General features: G+C 39.8%; 1 protein-coding gene across 3 annotated transcripts in view; it reads left to right on the forward strand.

The window, feature by feature from the left end:
* The window catches only part of SH3RF1 (SH3 domain containing ring finger 1), a 179498-nt gene that overhangs the window by 148179 nt on the left and 11833 nt on the right, over positions 1-19486 (forward strand). For all 3 annotated transcript variants that reach the window (XM_042983652.1, XM_042983651.1, XM_042983653.1), the window contains exons 7-10: positions 5593-5765; positions 6942-7112; positions 9546-9805; positions 10739-11100. In XM_042983652.1, the coding sequence (XP_042839586.1) occupies positions 5593-5765; positions 6942-7112; positions 9546-9805; positions 10739-11100 (966 nt within the window). The remainder of the gene's footprint in view (positions 1-5592; positions 5766-6941; positions 7113-9545; positions 9806-10738; positions 11101-19486) is intronic.

The raw sequence follows: 19486 nt of genomic DNA on the forward strand, positions 1-19486 counted from the left end.
TTCATGGTGTGGATTTATTAGGTAATAAATGCCAACACTAGAATAGGAAATGAAAATTATCTCTAGTATTTTTATTATGAATTGAGACTTTCTAATCTTTCATGCAGAATGAACTTAGGATCATACTGTCCTATACATTTCACATGTAACAGTTAAAATGTTAGATATCTAATATTAGGAGCAAAACTGGCATTACATCTATCTAATTCAGACATCAGGATGTTAATAGTAGTGAGGGCTTTTTCCACAACTAATTTTGGGAAGGGAGGAGGGTGAGGATCTATGTTAGTCTTGTATTTTCTGCACAAGGGCAGAAAAACTTTCAAATAAGTGATTAATAATCCCTGATCCTCTGTACCAGCTGAGAGGTGTTTAGCTGCAAGATGTCATGAATTAGGCAGGTCAATAAAGGCCAATACAGCCTGTGGCCAACTTATAAACAGATTGCATTCCAAAAATATGTAACCCTGACTAAAAAAATTGTACACATAACACACATAGTATGTGTCTGTGTGTATATTTAAAGAAGCAAAGTAAATGATGTCTGGTTCTCAGGATAGCCAATATGTAATTAGTCCATTGGAGCCCATGATGGAAGGCTCAGCAGGACTTACTGATCCATGGGATCAGGGACAGGCTCTGCAAAGAGGGGAATGAAACTACCATGTCAATAGTTTGAGAGGGACAAGTTGAGGCTTTGGAATTGGTATGAGTTCTGAAAATCAGGATTAGGGATAGAATATGGTCAGAATGTTCATAGCAACAACAGAAAAGGACTCTAGCATCTCAGGAACCAAGACCTCTTGATTCATATCATATTGTCCTAAGGGAAGTTGAAGCATAGAATGTTTTCTTATTTGTGAAATACTCATTGAGGGTCTGTTAACTTCTGTCTGCAGAGCTGGGTGACAGTAATACAAAGATGAGTAAGACAGTTTCTGACTTCATGGTCTCATGAATCATAACAACAGCTTCTATTTATTGAGCTTCTGCTGTGCTCCAGGGCACTGGGAAAGGCAGCTTTACCTAAACTATTTCTAATTACAACTCCATCTCACAGATTGGTATATTGAGGCATAGAGAGCTTATGTAATTGATACAAAGTCAGTTAACTAACATAAGTATCTCTTCTTACAAATCAAATGTAGAACAATAAATCTATAATTTATGAGGGAAATTCCATTCCTGGAGAGATTTTTAAAAATTACCAAATTCTTAATTACATCTTTCCCTTTAGACGTAATCATCTAAGCATCGATTTCTAGTATTTTTTAAATATATTTTTAAATTTTATTCCTTTTTCTTCATAGCTGTACCCACAACTGACTGGCTTAATTCCAATGAGCATCCAGTTGAGACTTAAGACTTAGGGACCTTCCATCTTTATCTTAATTTTATTGAATTCTGATACCACTAAGTTTTTTTGTTTTGTTTTGTTTTTGTTTTTTGATCGCTGGTGTCAGTATTTCCACTTTTCTACTTCCTGCTTATTGTCATAAAATAAAACCAGCTAATCACATAATTGCACAAACACTGCTGTATGCAGGTGGTAATGCTGTTGAAATTGCTAACACTCCCGACTTGAGGAAGCATGATCATGCAGCAGCTTGAACTGTTCCTCCACCAGCCTGTCTACATGCGTCTGAGTTCAGTACTCAGGCTGTTTAGAGATGTTGATGTGTAGGGTTGAAGGTGGGTTGTTTGGAAATCAGGTGTGAGGAAAAAAAGGATGCTGGGATTGGGGGGGTATTACAGTGGGATTTTCCCAGGGGACCCAGAGATGCCCAGAGTCTATCCTGCCCATCACTTTTCTACTCTGGGAGGTAGAAATGTATATGAGGGAAATGCACACTTAAAGAACAGTTGGAAAGAAAATGAATCCTTTATTGTCAGTTGTACTTGTTGCCCAAACTCCAATGCAAAGCACTTTACTGGTAAGGTGGCCTGCAGCCCTTGGCCCAAGCTTAAGACCTAATGGATCTTGTCACCTGTCTTTAGCCAGACCCAGACCTAACCACTCTTTGGTTGTATGAAAGGACACAAAGAGGAAAGAGCACCAGAGAGGAAGGGTATCACACCCATGTACTTGAACTTTTCACTCACAATGCTCACTAGAATTGGGCTCATCTGGCCTAGAATCCAGTCCACTTGGAGAGGACACTTCTTTTCTGGTGCTCACTCTAACGTAGGAGGGAAATTGAGGACTGCCCTAAGACACTGGGCCGGGATTGGAATCTATGTTTATCTGCCCCCAAAGCCCATGCTTCTTCTACTGCTTTCAAGGTCAGTGGGTCAGGGAAACAGAGAACCTGGACATGGCAAAGTATGATCATTTCACATCAGCAGAACTGTTGTCCTGTTTTTACTGTTATTCAGAAATAGTAATTCTTGCCTCAGACTGTTACCACATACTACAAACAGAAGATCTGAATCTAAAGAAACATAAGGAGGATGCTTATTTTTAATGGATATCAGAATAACATCTAGTTTTCTACACCAGTATTTCTGCAGTTCAGCCTATAGCTATAGACAGCTTTACTTTGATAACATAGACCTGCTGCATTTCCATAAAATAAAACTACAAGTGATGAGTACTTTTCAAAGCTCCTATTAATTTAGCACGCAGTGTCTAGTGAAAATGACATTTAAGTGTGGTATTTGGTTCTGAACAGTATTAAGTTAACAAAATATTATTAGAAAAATGTGACCTATCCTTCTTGCAGGTCCATAGATGTTTTTTGCTGCTGGTGGAGAGTGCGCCTTGGCCTCTGGGGCCTGGGCTGGCCCGGACTGTGAAATAATAAGCAGGTCTCCAGGTCAGCTCTGGGTGAATGGAAGGCTGTGGTTTGCTCTGTAGAAATTTCAGGTCTTGCAGGATAGCAAACTGCCTGAAGCACAACACACAGTGGATTACCTTTTGAACTTCCACATCACCAGATTATTTCAGTTTAAGTTGTTTATAAAGCAACCCACAGAACTTCCTAGTCTGTCACAGCCTTGGACTCACCAGAGCCCTATCATTTTACCAACCCCATAGGGTGGAACAACATCTAAGAGTCTGATTTTAATCAGACTTTCTCTCTTTGGTCTTTGTGTGCATATATCCCAAGTACACATGCACACACAAATGCCTATTTCCCCAAAGATATGTAGCCCAACACTGGGGGAAAATCTGCCCAATTTTATTAAGACAGTCTGTGTTCCAACAACAGAAAAAGAGAGAGAACTACACTTTCTCTCGAGCACAGCCTTTGGGGTCTTTCAGAATATGCTCTTGTAAGCTGTACCTCAAATGACTTCTGACTTACTCTCCGTGAAAGGAATGTACATGAAACAGTAGTTTACTGTATTTTTTTAACTACAAGAGGTGACCTTATTTTACATTTTGTTAACAAAATGTGACGTGTTTTTGTCAGGTCCGTAGATGTTGTTTTGCCTTTTTCTTCTTAGGGTTAATTTAGTTCAGCCTCTGTTTGTTTGTTTGTTTGTTTGTTTGTTTATAAACATTTATTCATTTCTGAGACAGAGAGAGAGACAGAGCATGAATGGGGGAAGGTCAGAGAGAGAGGGAGACACAGAATCTGAAACAGGCTCCAGGCTCTGAGCTGTCAGCACAGAGCCCGACGTGGGGCTCGAACTCACGGACCGCGAGATCATGACCTGAGCCGAAGTCGGACGCCCAACTGACTGAGCCACCCAGGCGCCCCAGTACAGCCTCTGTTTTAATAATGTTAAGCCATAACAGACAATTTTAATTTCCTTTCCTCTTGCAAATAGAATTCTACTTAGAGTGTGAAATGGAGCTTTTTGGTTCTATGCCTTGGGTAGTATTTTAAGTAATTTCTAGGAGCAGTTTGTGTTGGGCCCCGTGTTGAGCACATGCACTGGTCTCCCCATTTCCATAGCCACACTGTTTGGAAATCGGGTTTAGGAAGATTTAAGTGGAAATCGGTTGAGTGGTAATTTTACAGTCTGCATATATTATCCTGAGTACAGTCTAGACTTGTTATCCTGCCCGACAAGCCACTGATGTGTTGTGATTACCAGTGAACTGCCCAGGTCACATGTACTGAGTGTTTTACCAGGATTATCTTTGTTTCTCTCTACTTTGTCACTGGGAGGAGACCTAGTGGAATGAATGCTTGACCTTCTACTGGTTAAAGGTTTTGAAGAATCTAAGCCCCAGTACAGGCAATTCCAGAGTTGTAACAAATCTTAAGGCTGCCTGCCATGTTTTGCATGGATGATGTGAGCAACATTTCATGCAGTTCTAACTTTTTGAACTGCCCTCTGCCTTGTCCAGGTTAGCACTCTGTAAGCAGCGCTGCGCCTCATTTATTTCTGCACTGAATGTTCTACAACACCTTCAGCTTCCATACGGGAAAAATCCTTCCTGAAAGTCACTTCAGCAAAAAATTAAATTACAATGTGTGAAACAGTTGCAACATATGTCAGGAATTCTGAAATTTTTTCTGCGTAGTTTATTGTGTTTCCAGAACTGTGTACATTAATCAGCTAATCCGCAGGTGAAGGAAGCAAATGTTGATGAGATGTGAATTTTTATTTAAAAAAATAGAAACAAAGTGACCGTTGTGAACGATGTTTAGAAATCATTGGATTTTTTGTGTTTATACACTGATATGTAGAAGCCATTTATGCTTTCCTAGGTGCATTCTTTAGTCTCCTTATTTCTCTTTTAATTCAGTTTTTACATCTAGTGGTTCAAAGATTTGGGGAGGGCGAGGTGGGGGTTCAGGCAAGTCTTTGTGTGCCTGTTTTCCCAGGAGTTTCAGTATACAGACCCTAAAGAATCATCTGGGGTTTATAGATCAGAAAGTAACAATTGCTCCATTGATTTTCAAAAGGCATGGAATCCTGTAGGCAGAACCCCATTAGTCTGTGCCCATAAAGGAACCAGCAGCTTTTCACTGGTTTACTTGTTAAAGATTACCAGGCTTGATAGTACTAAATTTCAAAAGCTGGCAAAGTTAAGAAAAGAATAAGCGAAAGTAGCAACAATTTCCCAGTGATTGTGGCTTGCTATTGTTTGGGCTGTTTGGAAACCAGGCATCAAAGGAAATTTTCTTCTGAGGGAATGGTTTGAGATATAGTGCAGCTCAATTGTTTTGTGTTGTGTTTAAGTTTCAAGTTACAGAAACAATCACAGATTACGTTTTAGCAAGCAGTGTGACATTATAGCTGCCCTCTTCAAAGGTGTTTGGATTCTTATCCAAGTCTATACTTAAAAATGCCATTAATCTTAAAATTACATGCAGTTGTTCCTTTTTTTTTTTTCTTTCCCTCTTTCCAAGTGTCATTACGTACCTGTTTGCTGAAAAAGTTGCTGTGGCTCTAAGATCTTAAAGCAGAACAAGAGATGAGTTTTTTTGTTGTTTTTTTTCTTAAAGGAGGCTTTCATACAAAGTAGCCTGCTGGTTCTGCTCCCTGTGGATTCCATTAAAGTCTTTTCCTATGGATTCCTGATTCCTTTTCCCTCCCACCTTCCATGAAAGATGTAAATAAATAATTCATTATTATTCTCTTTTTCTCCCTCTCTTCTCTTTCTTCTCTCTCTCTGTCTTCTCATACCAGACTATGAATCCTCCTCTTCCCCCACCCCCTCTACTGGCCTCCACACCTCCAGGCGCTGCTGCTGCTGCTGCTGCTGCTGCTGCTGCTGCTGCTGCTGCTGCAATGGGACCGAGACCCACAGTGGGACCCACTGACCAGATTGCACATTTACGGCCTCAGACTCGCCCCAGTGTGTAAGTGAGGGTGTCATTTATTACTGCTTTAAAGTTTATTTCAAACTAAATCCAAACAGCAGAGGTAGAGAAACACCTTTCTGATATGAGCTGGTGACAGGCTTATGGCTCACCAAAGTGGTTTGTGTTCTGCAAACTTACACCCAGTCATGCATATAATTAGGAAACTGCTGAAACCAAATGGGCCCAATACATGAGCTCAGTAGGCACCCATCCTGCTGAGTGGAGGCCTTTTGCAGTCTAGGGAAACATAGTGTTTGCTTCTTCATAATATTATATGCACATAGTGCCGTCTTTTTGTACAATTCCTGTTTGAGCTTTTGGTCTCCATTTTCATTCCTTACATTAGGATACTAAGGAACAGGAAGGCATTTTCCACACAAATCAGATCTAGTGCAAATATGCATTGGAAAAGCTATAAGGCCCAACCATAAGTATCCAGAAAAATCTAATTGTCTTGTTAACATTTACCAATGGCAGAATACAGCTAGCTTTTTTGGCTCTTACATTGCGTGATTTTATACATGGAACAGTTTAGAACCCTGGCAAAAACTATTGGTTAGCGTTACCTGCCTGGTTTCCATATGTTGGTGGCACAGTCACCTTGCACTGTGGGGTGGTTTTGCACTCTCTATGACCTGGACTTTTTTTTCCCTTTTGACTTTTTCAAATTCAGTATTTTTCCTGGCTGAGCATACAAAAGCAGGTGCAACCCAAGCCTCTAGGTTCAGCTTGTGTGTGGAAAGCAGCATGTCGTGCCTCCCAGCAGGATTTCGTGCCATATGTCCTCATGTGGGGCTACTTCCCACGTCTTACCAGTGCTGTTTGAAGAGCTCAAGTTTCCCAGTGGGTCCCTAAACCCCAGCAGCAGGTTAGGCACTTTGGGAAGTGGCATTAATTCTTTCACACCCTGAGAATACCATTTGGTGGGATAGTCACCTTCACACTGGGGGGACCAGGTGGGCAGTTCTTAATCAGGAAGGCCTCTATCTTTCAAATGTAGGCAGCAAAACCTCTTTCAATGGACAGTTACCAATGCTACTTACAGGCTAAGTATTATATTTTCTGTTTATATCTGTACAAAATATTCAAGACTTTGTACCAAGGAAGAGTTTTTGAGCATGCCAGGGTTTGTCTGTTACTCAGCCTGAAATCAAATATTCTTTTCTATTCTAGGTATGTTGCTATATATCCATACACTCCCCGGAAAGAGGATGAGCTGGAGCTGAGAAAAGGGGAGATGTTTTTAGTATTTGAACGTTGCCAAGATGGCTGGTTCAAAGGGACATCGATGCATACCAGCAAGATAGGGGTTTTCCCTGGCAATTATGTGGCACCAGTCACAAGGTATGGTTCTGAGTAAATGGCTTACTAAGTTCTAGACAGAGAAGCTTTGTTTTTTTCCATGGTTTTCAGCCTATCCAGGTTTCCTTCTCACACTATAATTATTGCCTGTTACCTAGCCAACATTTTAAAAACTCCTATCCATATTTGCTGAAGTCTCTTCTACTCAAATTCTTAGCTTACTTTTCACATGGGTATATGTGAAATTGTAGGTTTCTACCAATAAATGTACTGGGGTTTAAGTTATTTGTTTTAAGTTGTATGTGAGAAGATCCAACCATTTTCGGTATTTTTCTGTTCAAAAGTAAAAAATATCATGTTTAGTATAAACAAAAGCTATATTATTAACACTTACATGTTTACATAAGGCTTACTATATGCCAGGCAGGCAGATTTCTAAATGGATGACTCATATTAATTCTGAGTCCTTAAATAACTCATCGATATAGTCACTATTATTATCCCCACTTAATAGATGAGAAAATGGAGGCTTGGAGAGGTTAAATAACTTGTCTATGATCACACAGTGAAGAAGTGCTTAAGCCTATGCGTCTGGCTCTGTATTTATTCCAATAGCGTGGGGTTTACCTCGGAAGTCCAACAATAATTTCTATAATATAGTCAGAAATAAAATTCCTGAAATACAACATTGATCCTTCATCCTTCTCAATTAAGGGTGATTTTGCTCCTGAAGAGAATTTGGCAATGTCTGAACACAGTTCTGATTGTTGCTGTGGAGGACGTGGGAGGAGGTTGCTACTGGCATGTAGTGCATAGAAGCCAAGGATGCTGCTAACTGTCCTGTATTACACAGCACAGCCTCCTGCTGAAAGGAATTATCTGACCCAGAATGTCCCTGAGGTTGAAAAGCCCTGTTATAGGATACTAGGAAGTAAGAGCTTTAATTATACAAAATTTTCTTTCTTTTTTCAAAATTTTCTTTATTTAAAGGTAGTCTACCTTCTGGTCACTAAGGAAAGTAGCCTTAGAAACTGAATGGAAGGACCTATAATGGCATTGAGGGAGCCCCAGTTTTAGCCACTGGGCTTTTAATAAATGCTCTAGGTTTAACTGTGTTAAATCATTCCTCAAACACCCTGATTTTAAATAAATGGCTTAATGAACTGACATGTTTGTCAGCTGTTGGCCTTGATTTATAGGTTGGCCAGCAGCCTAATCAAATGAAAATCACTATTGTTGCAGATGGTGACAGAATGTTAGCTTTAATTTGACTTGCAGATTTTTAATCAATATAAACCTTCTTTTCTGTATATGTTAAAATCTACATTCAGGATCCAGAAAATGGCAGATAGACCTTCCCTGGCGAGGAAAAAAACAAACAATAAACCACCACCACCACAACAACTAAAGGAAATAAAACAAACCAAACCACAAAAAAAGACTAAATTAATGAAGGAAAGCAGTTTCATAACATTCAAAAACAAATTATTAACAGTCTCTGAAGAGATGCAATAAATTCTCTGTTATTTATCGTAGTAAATAAGGATGTTTGAGTTAATGAAGTTTTCTACTTAGTACAAAGTTACTATGTGTAGAATTGTTATTTAAACGAATTTAGAATATTAAAAAAATACATTATACAAAACTACATTGAACTAATTTAATTTAACTCAACCTGTAAATGTTTGTTTAGAGCTGGCTGTATCCTGATAACTGGAGGAATGTGGAAGAACCATTTCACACTGGGCCTACTTTCAAGGAACTTTTATTGAATCAGGAGTATTTAATACAGAATTTACATATTAAAAATGACATATTTTGTAATCAAGGGCTGTAGAAGGAAGAAATTCACATGAAACAATAGAATCATACATAAGGTCTTAAGCCTAAGCCTTAGGCAAGGCTTCTTAAAAGGACAGGATTTGTGGACCTTGAAACATACATGAGATTAAGACAGGTCAAGAGTAGCCAGAGAGAACATTCTAAGAGTGTGTGCATGTGTGTATGTGCACACACATGCACGTACACAGGCACTTCTGTGATGTAGAACTAGGAACAAGCAGGGAGAAGGGCAAAAACCATGAGCAAAGCTATGCAAATGTAACAAAACTGCTAATGTTACTAGCAGCAATAACAAACAAATCAGCTTCTTTGAGAGCTAAAGCAGAAGAATCCAGGACCTTACAGGCAAGAGGTGTTGGGCCTTGATCTGGAAAGCCGAACCCAGTAACTGAATATTCTTGAGCAGCGTGCAATGTATAATTTTCTATGACTAAGAATGTATTTCAAGACCTTTCTCTCCCTCAGGGCCATCTTTACTTTGAATTTGTGATTCTTACATTTTCTAAAAATTATTCCATTCATTCTTTAAAATGTTCTGTTTTAACGCCCTGAGTCATTTTTCTTGCATTTAATTGTTCTCTCTCCCATTTTGCTGATGGATTGGGCTTTTTGTCTGTGTTTCTGTCTTGGCAGGGCCGTGACAAATGCTTCCCAAGCTAAAGTCCCTATGTCTACTGCTGGTCAGACCAGTCGAGGGGTGACTATGGTCAGTCCTTCCACTGCAGGAGGGCCTGCCCAGAAGCTCCAGGGAAATGGTATGGCTGGGAGTCCCAGTGTTGTCCCCACAGCCGTTGTGTCAGCCGCTCATATCCAGACAAGTCCTCAGGCCAAGGTCTTGTTGCACATGACTGGGCAGATGACAGTTAACCAGGCCCGTAATGCTGTGAGGACAGGTAAGGAGGAGACCAGACTGAAAAGTATCAGGAAGAGGGTTGCTTGCCTAGTACCAGATCCCTTATAACAGATGTTGAGAAGAGCAGATGTAATATTAAAGTCATGAATAACATTAGGAATTAGAAGCAGGCACAGTCTAGTCAGTGGCACACTTCACATCTGCTTATTTTGGCTAAGCCTGTCCCCCACATGAATTCAAGCCTGATCTACAGATTGAAAATCTGAAAGAAATTAGGCTGATCCTGAGAATGTCAATAAGACTTGGAAATATGGCTTCTGCATTCAAGACCATATGAACTCAAATCTCCCTGATGCCAGCCGCGTGACCACTGCATCATACTCCATGAACTAGTGTGCTGATGATTTCTGATGAACCTAATTCCAAGTTTGTTTTAAACCCAATGGGATCTTAAATACTTTTCTTCTTCTTATAGCACTGAAAACCTACCAAGAGTCTTGGGTAACAGTGATAGGGTAAACTTGTAAATTCTGTCAGAAAAACCAAAAGATGGAAGATGATTAATAAGAAAAGGAAGAATAATTTTATTTACTTGTTTGTTTGTTTGTTTGTTTTAAGAAAATGGAGAATAATTTTCAAAAGGCCTGGAGGCCAACCTAATCTGACACTGTAGAGTACCATCAAAGACCGGCTGTGTCCATAAATCTGTGGAAAGACTTTTTAACTGAACAGCCTGGGGTTATCGCTAAGCTTCCAGGCTCTCAGTGGACTCAAGGGCTGATCTGGAAGGAAAACAGTGTCTAAGGACCCAGCTAAGATTAAGTGCTTTTAAACCACTGTGCATCCATTATTTCTTATAAAAGTGCAATAGCAACCTTTCATTATGGTCTGATGCAGTGAAATGACTCATGGTTTGGTGAGTAGCATTTATTAGAAGGTCAAATTTTGCTGTTTTCTCTCCCATCACTACTAGTTGCAGCACATAACCAAGAACGCCCTACAGCAGCGGTGACGCCCATCCAGGTACAGAACACTGCCTGCCTGGGCCCTGCATCTGTGGGCCTGCCTCATCATCCCTTGGCCTCCCCACAACTTCCACCTCCAATGGCAGGCCCTGCCACCCACGTAGCTGCCATCAATATGGGTCGAGTCAATGCCCCCCTGGCTTGTGCTGCGACTGCTTCACTGACCTCTCCGAGCATCACCACCGCCTCTCTGGAGACTGAGCCCAGTGGTCGGACAGTGACCATTCTTCCTGGACTTCCCACCTCTCCTGACAGCGCATCATTGACTTGTGGGAACAGTTCAGCAACCAAGCCAGATAAAGATAGTAAAGTAAGACCAACGTCCTGTTCCCCTGCTTTATGTTGTGTCCCATCCTAACTAATGAAAGGACTCGTTGTTGAACAATGAGTCCTTCAAGTGCTCACCATGTGTGAGACACTGCGCCCGTTGCTAGATTCATGTTTCTCTGCGTTGAAACACCCACTAAGTTGCAAGCCTAATATTGGATGTTTAGGGAGACCACAGTGAATAAGACTAAGTCACTTTTGTGCAGCTTACATCTTATGGAGGAGTTTCCTTTCTCCTTTAGTTACTCATTCTTTCATCATTGTGCTGTCCTTAATTCTTCCTGTTCAGTCAGTTCTGCAAAAAAATATTTAATATACAAAGCAGTTGAAATTATTGATCAAAAAATGTTATTTGTGGATTTATTTTTCCTACAGCATATTAGATTATAATCAGCATGGATAGTTTTTCTCTTGACGTGAAATAAGGGTGAAAAGCTATTTTCTAAATCCATAGATGTTTAAAAAAGCTCTCATTTGGGGCTGAATTTCAAAGAAAATATAAATGGAAAGCTGTGTTTGAAAGACTAACCTATGGTTGGGTTTGGAGACAGGTGGTTGGAGGCAAAGGAAATTGATGGTGATTGAATGTGAACAGAAATGTAAGAGGGATAACAAAGTCTGGATAATTGTATTATAATCAGATGAAGTGACAACCTGAGGAAAATATTGTATTTTCTTCAGTATTTCATGCATGTTCTCCTAAAGCTCTAGCCAGGTTCTGGGAAACTCTAGGCTAATCATAAACTCTGAGCCACCTGGTTCAGTGGTATTGTATGTCGCTCTATTTAAATGGTTAGGTAAGCCTGTAAATAGGAGTTTATAAGGAAATAAACTTTACAGCCTACTAAAAAGTTAATATTTAATTGTTAGGTTAACATGAACGTTTTTGAAAAAGATTGGTATCTGTTCAGTGTTTATAATTAACTACATTAAACTTGTACTCAAGCTGACATGTTCAACTTTGTCAAGATCTTTAAAGAATTGTTTTGTACTTTAGAATTTAAGGTTTTAGGACAGTGTGTCTCAGGGCCCTTGTCACTAACAGACTCTTCAGCTTCTGCCCTCCCAGGAAAGAATTCATTAAATCTGAGCCTTGAAAGGGACTTGTGCCAGAGAGAATAAGGGCTCCCCAAAGACATCCATAACTTAATCCCTGAATTTTGAGAATGTGTTTTCTTCTGTGGCAAATGGGATTTTATACATATGATTAAATTAAAGGTTTAATTGAGATGAGGGGATTATTCTACATTATCTGGGTGAGCCCCATAAAATCACATGGATCTTACTGAAAGGGAGGCAGGGGGATCAGGTCCAGAAAAAATGTGGCATCAGAAGCAGAGATCAGTGATTCAGGGAGGGAGCCACAAGCCAAAAAATGCAAGAAGCTTCTAGAATCTGGAAAAGGCAAGGAAACAGATTCTTCACTAGGGCTTCTGTAAGGGATGCAGCCCTACTGACACCTTAATTTTAAGACTTGATTTTTACCACAAAGCTTATGGTAATTCGTTATAGCAGCAACTAATACAGGACCTAATGGGCTATTCTGCTGAGTTCCTATCCTTGACAAATGGCCACTGGTCTCTGTTTGGACTCCTTATTTGACCTTGAGTATCCTAGCTCCAAAGTGTGCCATGCCATTCTCTTTATTTTGAGGAGCTACATAGAAAGTGTTGATCTCCTTTCTATATGATGCCTTGACTTATTTAAGAATTATCTTATTTTTTTAGGGCTACATTCCTGAAGTTTTTGTCACTGTTACTTATGTCACAGATTATAAATTTTCCTTCCTAAATCTACTACCTCATTTAGTGTTCCGGATCCACCAGGGAGACTTCTCCTGGTTGGTATAAAATCAATAATTCCATAATTAACATGATTCAAGTGTCATTTAGTCTATACTCCTCCATCATGTCTATAAGGATATCATGGGAGAACTTATGAGATGCCTGTCAAAATCCAGAGGTCTTTTGCATTCTCCCATCCAAACTATTCCCCAGTCTCCCCATCATTTCAGCTGTTACTCATGTTAGCAAGGGTCTCCTAGAGGAGTCTCTTCCTCAGTGTCAGAGACTTCCTCAGGAGTCTCTTCCTCAGTGTTCCTTTCATTTGATACACTGTTCTAGAATTTTCCAGACAGTCGGCAAAGAAGAGTGTTGTATTCTTTTTGAAAATTAGGATTACACATGCCCTTCTTGACCTTTTGAGTTGACCTGATCTCAGGCTCATCAGGATCTGTCAAAGATAATTTGCATTTTCTGAAAAGAACAGTTGCATTTCAGCTGTGAATTTTCTCTGTATGCTGGGGTGATTCATCCTGGCACATAATTATTAAATCTCTAAACTCCAATATCTACACTCATTTCCCTCCTGTCAGCATTTGTTCTTTCTAGTCTGAAGATTATCCTTCTCTTTCTTCATACCTTCTGAGAACCACCATCCATCTCAAACAGCAGGTCTATATTTTTCCTCTTCTTGTTTCAAACATAACTTTAAGGTTATCCACCCCCCCCCCTTTTTCTTCAAGTTTAAGCTGTTATGGGCCATGATATGTTCTTTCTTATGGTCGCTTCTCTTGATCTTTTTGTACTGAGTCCTTTAAAAATTTGAGCCCATTAGTCTGCTCTCTGGGAGATCACACTAGTGCCTTTAGATGTCTCCATATTTTCATCTGCTCAGATAATTTACAGTTGTATGGTTAGAATATCATTCTGGAGAGCCTGCCCATTGCTCTTGAAGTATCTTTCCTTTTGAGTTTCAGGTCATGCATATATTTTCTCTGAACTTTTAAAATCAGTTCTTTTAAACTTTAGAGTTCAAATCTGACTATAGCCAACTTCTCTTTGGGTGCTTACTTCGAAGTTTTCAATATTTCTGTCCACCATCCGAACCACTCCACTCCCTACCTGGTCTCTACTGTTCCCCCAGTTGATCAGAATTAGATCCAATGTGAGATTAAATTATGAACAATTCAAGAAAAATGTCTATCAGAGATTCTAAGTTTATAGAGATCCTAGTTTTTGTTGAGACTTCCAACAACTATCTAGGTATTTGACAATTCCCTTGTTATCTCCATCTTCTTTCATCATTTTGTGATCAGCATCATCCATTTACTTAAACTCTTTAGATAGTGTGTGGTATATCTGCCAAACGATAGCTTGTCGATTTCCCTGTCCTTTTCTCTATGTGTAAATCGTCTGCAGTGAGCTACCTACCACTGATGTTCCACAGAGACATACAACTTTTTGATGTGCACACAGGACTATTGCAGCCCCTCTCCTAACTGAGTTATTCCTTTTGAACAGTATTTTATTTGGAAGTCTTATCTCACAAAGTCTCAGAAGTGTGATTTTGTCCTTGACTTAAAAAAAAAGGGGGGGGGGGTTTCTCCTCTGGCTCATTTTTGTCTGGTAACTGCATTCTGTGGTTTGATAAATAAGCATCTGAAACTCTATAATATATTTCCAAACATCATCTCAGTTACTTCTTGTTTGAAATCCTGGGCCTTTCTGTCATTGTTATTCTTCTTTCTATGAGATCCCCTATGTCTTCTACAGTTATCAGTTTAACAGCTTTATCTGAACATTTTTCTAACTTCATATTCAGTTTAAAGGCTTCATTATTTGAGTAGCTAGTCTCCAGGCAGATGTGTTTCCCAATCCTTATGAGATGCTCATGTGTATGTATGTATACGTGCACACACACACAATGTTTTGTGTTTTCTTATTATAAAATTGTTAAAAAAAAATACATATTTATTTGAAAGTGAGAGAAAGTCTAAATATCCAAATAGAAGACCTAAGTATGATCTAAGATTTCAAAGGTAGCCATTAATACTATGGTGTATATACGCTTTTTTCCCCCTCATATACCAAAATACAGTAAATATTATTTTGGTATATTAAGCTTTTATCCAGAAAATAAAATCTTTTTTTCCAGCACCAATTATTGGTTGTTCTTATATTCTCTAAGTTTTGTTAGAAAATATACCGACACATACTAAAAATTCTAAGAGTTTGAGTAAAAACATTCAAATCAGGCAGCACCCACTCTATCAAGGAACCAGGGGCAAAAATTATGTAAAGGACACACAAAGCAGAGCAAGGAAGTTATTTGACTGGCTGTAATTTAAGTGGTTGCCTTATTTGGGGAAAGCCCAGTTGGCTGTTTGTGATTGGTTGTCCTTATAGGTTTTGATGTCCTTATAGGTTTTGAGGTATTTACAGGCTTAGGGTTTGGTTTGCTAAGGGAGCTGCTAGGGCTTTAGAATCACCTCAGTCCTAATGGCCTCTAATTAAATCTCTAATGGTTTAATTAATTTTACAATTTTAACCATCACATAGTAAAAGAGAAGAAACCATCTCTGAAGCACCACTTTATACCCCCACATGCTTCTATTTCCTTCCCCTACCTTCATAGTATAAGTTTTCTCTGACATATTCATTTATTTCCTTTACCAATTAGCAGAAGTAGGTATTGGTTCTCATGCCCTTTCCCATATTCTGGATTTGTTCCTAAGAGGTGACATTTCTACATGCGGGCCACAAAAAGGTCAACATTTAGTACCACAAACATCCCACCCCCAAAGTCCTACTGACTCCTTTCCTTAAGGAGCCAAGCACAGGTCTTCAAACAATTCGCTGTTTGAGGACCTTTGCTCTTATTCTTGGTTTTTTTAAGCAGAGGGTCCATCCAGTTTTTATTTTAATTTTTATTAAGTTTTTTTTATTTTGCGAGCGAGAGAAGGGGAGAGGGAGAATCCTAAGCAGGATCTGCGCTGCCAGTGCAGAGCCTGAGGCAGGCTCGATCTCAGGAAGAGAGATCATGACCTGAGGTGAAATCAAGAGTTGGACACTTAACCAATTGAGCCACCTAGGCATCCCCATCTAGTTTTTCAATGCCCATTTTTGGGGCATCTGGCTGGTTCAGTCAGAAGAGCATGTGACTCTTGATCTCAGGATTATAAGTTGGAGCCCCATGTTGGGTGTAGAGATTACTTAAAAATAAAATCTTAAAAAAATAATAAATAAATAAATAAATAAATACCTGTTTTCTTCTGTTCTGAACACTGTCCTAAAGTCCCTACTGATCACTTTCTTTGCTCGCATGATTTTCCTTCCTCCCAGTTCTTATTTCACTGTCCAAACCAAGTTGGTCTGTGAGCTTTGCCATTTCATTTTCTCACAGAGAAGTTATTGTCCATGTTAAGTGATTGGAGTCACATTCCTGCCCGTGCCAGCAGCTGGGATCCAGACCAGCTGTGGACAGTGCAGATGTGCACACAGTTTCAGAGTGACTCTTAGGTTGTGCAACCTGTAAGCAAACATATCTGCTCTTATCACTCCATGGAGTAGATGTGCTTCTAGAGTTGTTGCCTGTGCCGAACTCTCAGAAGAAAAGAGCAAAGGCCGGGTTATCCCACTTCCACCCCTTACTAGCAGTATGATTGTAGGCAAGCGTAGAGAATAATGGCAATGGGAATACTACTGATTCCTGTCGCATCAGGTGAGTGTGAGGAATAAATGTGGAAATCTTTATAAAAGCATGTAACAAGATTCTTGAACCCAGTGGTGTTTGATCATCAGATTTCACATGGCCTTTCCCTGTCTCCATTCACTTCTTTATTATTTTTTTAATGTTTATTTATTTTTGAGAGACAGAGAGAGAGAGAGACAGAGTGTGAGTGGGGGAGGGGCAGAGAGAGAGGGAGACACAGAATCTGAAGCAGGCTCCAGACTCCGAGCTTCCAGCACAGAGCCCGATGCGGGGCTTGAACTCACAAACTGCGAGATCATGACCTGAGCTGGAGTCGGACACTTAACCGACTGAGCCACCCCAGGCGCCCCACCATTCACTTCTTTAAAGAAGCCTTTCCTGGGTGCCTGGCTGGCTCAGTCGGTACTGCAAGTGACTTGATCTCAGGGTTTTGAGTTCAAGCCCCATGTTGGGTGTGGTACCTACTTAAAAAATAATAATAATTTGAAAATAAAAATTAAAAAAATTTAAAAGCCCTTCCAGAGCTCCCCATCTCAGCACCCCTGGTCATTCACTCTCCTCTTACCCTGCTTTATTTTTCTGCAGAGCACCTGTTGTTTTATAGCCATGTTTATGTCTCTGCTAGAGAATGTGAAACCCTTATTGTCTTATTCACTCTTGTATTCCCAGAGCCTCACACGTTGTTGGTTCATATTTGACATTCAGTTAATATTTGTTGAAAGAGTGAGTGATTATTATTAGACAATCATATGAATTAAGCTTTGGAGATGCCTTATCTAAGAATAGTGACTGATTGTTGGGAATATGACTGTAGATATTTGATGACAGTGTCCCGGAAGAGTATTTATCTTTTGCTTCTTTCTTTGTACATCTGAAGGCAAGGAGAGGAATAAAGAAGATTCAGTGGGTAGAATGTTTTCAGCTTCGTGAGTTGGTCAAATCAAATTTATTTTTGCTTGAGAAGGAGAACTCGAGGTTTCCCATTTTGTATTCATCCTCCATGATATGACTAATGGAAAGCTATTTAGTGATGTTCAGAAATTATTTTTACGTGTAGAAATTACTCTTTCTCATCATCTGGCAATTATTTTCTGAACCAAATAGTTGATCTTCTGAAGAGAAGATTATAGGTATAAAAACATTATTCCATCTAGGAATAATTTCTTGAAAAACCCACAGGAGAAGAATTATTAAGGTTCATGTTCAAAGATATGTCCCTTTTTCATGCATGTTAACACTACATTTGAAAAATTGCTGAAGTGTAGTCCTTATTAATTCATCTATAATTTTCATTTCTGCTGTTGGATTCTGAATAAAACAAAGGCACCCTTAGATGATAAGTGTCGGTGTTTGCAGAATTATCTCTCTCCAGCGGCACACTGTTCTGCTAACATAGAAAACATGAAAATATGGTATTAAAAGCACACTTGGGTGGAACTAGGGCAGCATCTTTTCCTTGTAAGTACCCCCACCCCGTACCCCCACACCCTGTCACAACACCTAATCCTCTGCCTTCTGCTCAGTGGGTAGTCGGCATCAGCTGATGATGATAACATATCTCTTAGAAGTCATTAAAGCAAGCTGTATTTAATGTGTTTAATCATTTTAGATGAACCAAGTCATCTTTCTTCTTAATCACTTTAGAGGCTGTTCCCTGAGCGCCATTCAGTTAACTGAATTTTTCTGAGTGCCCAGAACTGAGCTTTTAAGAAACATCTGTAGCTGTGGCTTGCTGAGATTGTAATTTACCGCTGGACTTGATGTTCTCAGTGGATCTGTGGGGGTCCAGGGATTAGAGCGTGCTTTCTTCCATCATGGCAGGAATAGCTGGAAGTTGTGGCTGACTGCCCCCATAGAAGTGTAGACGTTATTTTTTCTCAGCTCATTTTTTGGCCCTCCAGACCTCAGGCTCCCTTAAAAAAGTGTAGCTGTGGCTTTGGCAGGTGTTTGTTCAGCCCACTTCACCGCACATTGTATGATTTGAGAATTACAAAATGTCCTCTCTTATTCTTTTAGCCCTGGGACTCACTAAATCATCTCCCTTCCTCCCCCATCTCAGTCTCTTTCAGTCTTGGCCTCTTGGCTCAATAGATGCATCTTTGCATTAGGCACTGGGTGGATGGGGTGCAGGCATCAAGCAGGTAGTCCGAGTTTATAGGGTCGTTTATTGGAATGTATTAGTAGCCCCTTGGAAAATGAGAAGCTAAATAAATGAAGCAAAAACCTGCAAGGTGAGTTAAGGCCAGGCCTTGAAGAAAAATGCCAAAGAACCTTCCTCAGGCTGGGATGGGGAGAAGGGGGGTGTGGATCCAGTGTCTGGCTCTGCTCATCTGCAGCCTGCGTTGAGCTGTACAGAGATGACTTCAGTGCTCCCACCATCTTTCTCTGTCCCCCGCTTCCAACCCATGGGTTGGTTCATACTGTGAATAGTATTCTCTAAATGGGGCCTGCAGTTTCCTGGGATTCTTTTTCCCTGGAATGCTTTATCGTCATCTGGCTAAATCATTACTTTTGTCTCTTCCTTTTTCCTGCCGTTCTGTCTCTAATGGATCTGTGTTTTTATGGATTCAGACCCTTTTCCCCAAGGGATTTTTATTGAGTATGAACTAACTCATATTCTCAAGAAAAATTCCTCAGGGTTCTATCTCCATGTGGGCCCCTCATAATTCTATTTCTCTATTAGTGGACCTTAGTGATTCCAGATTGCCTCTAGTTTTCTAAAGAATTATTTCCCTCTGAAATGTTTCCATTCAGATGACTTGGTAATGTCACTGACATCTTAGTAAAACAACGTGAAATGATTGTTGTCTATGCTTGGTTGTCAGAAAGAACATTGACACAGGGTTTGGAAATGAAGAAAACCTAGCTCTAGGTCT

Source organism: Panthera tigris, chromosome B1, assembly GCF_018350195.1.
Source record: "Panthera tigris isolate Pti1 chromosome B1, P.tigris_Pti1_mat1.1, whole genome shotgun sequence".
Taxonomy (NCBI): domain Eukaryota; kingdom Metazoa; phylum Chordata; class Mammalia; order Carnivora; family Felidae; genus Panthera; species Panthera tigris.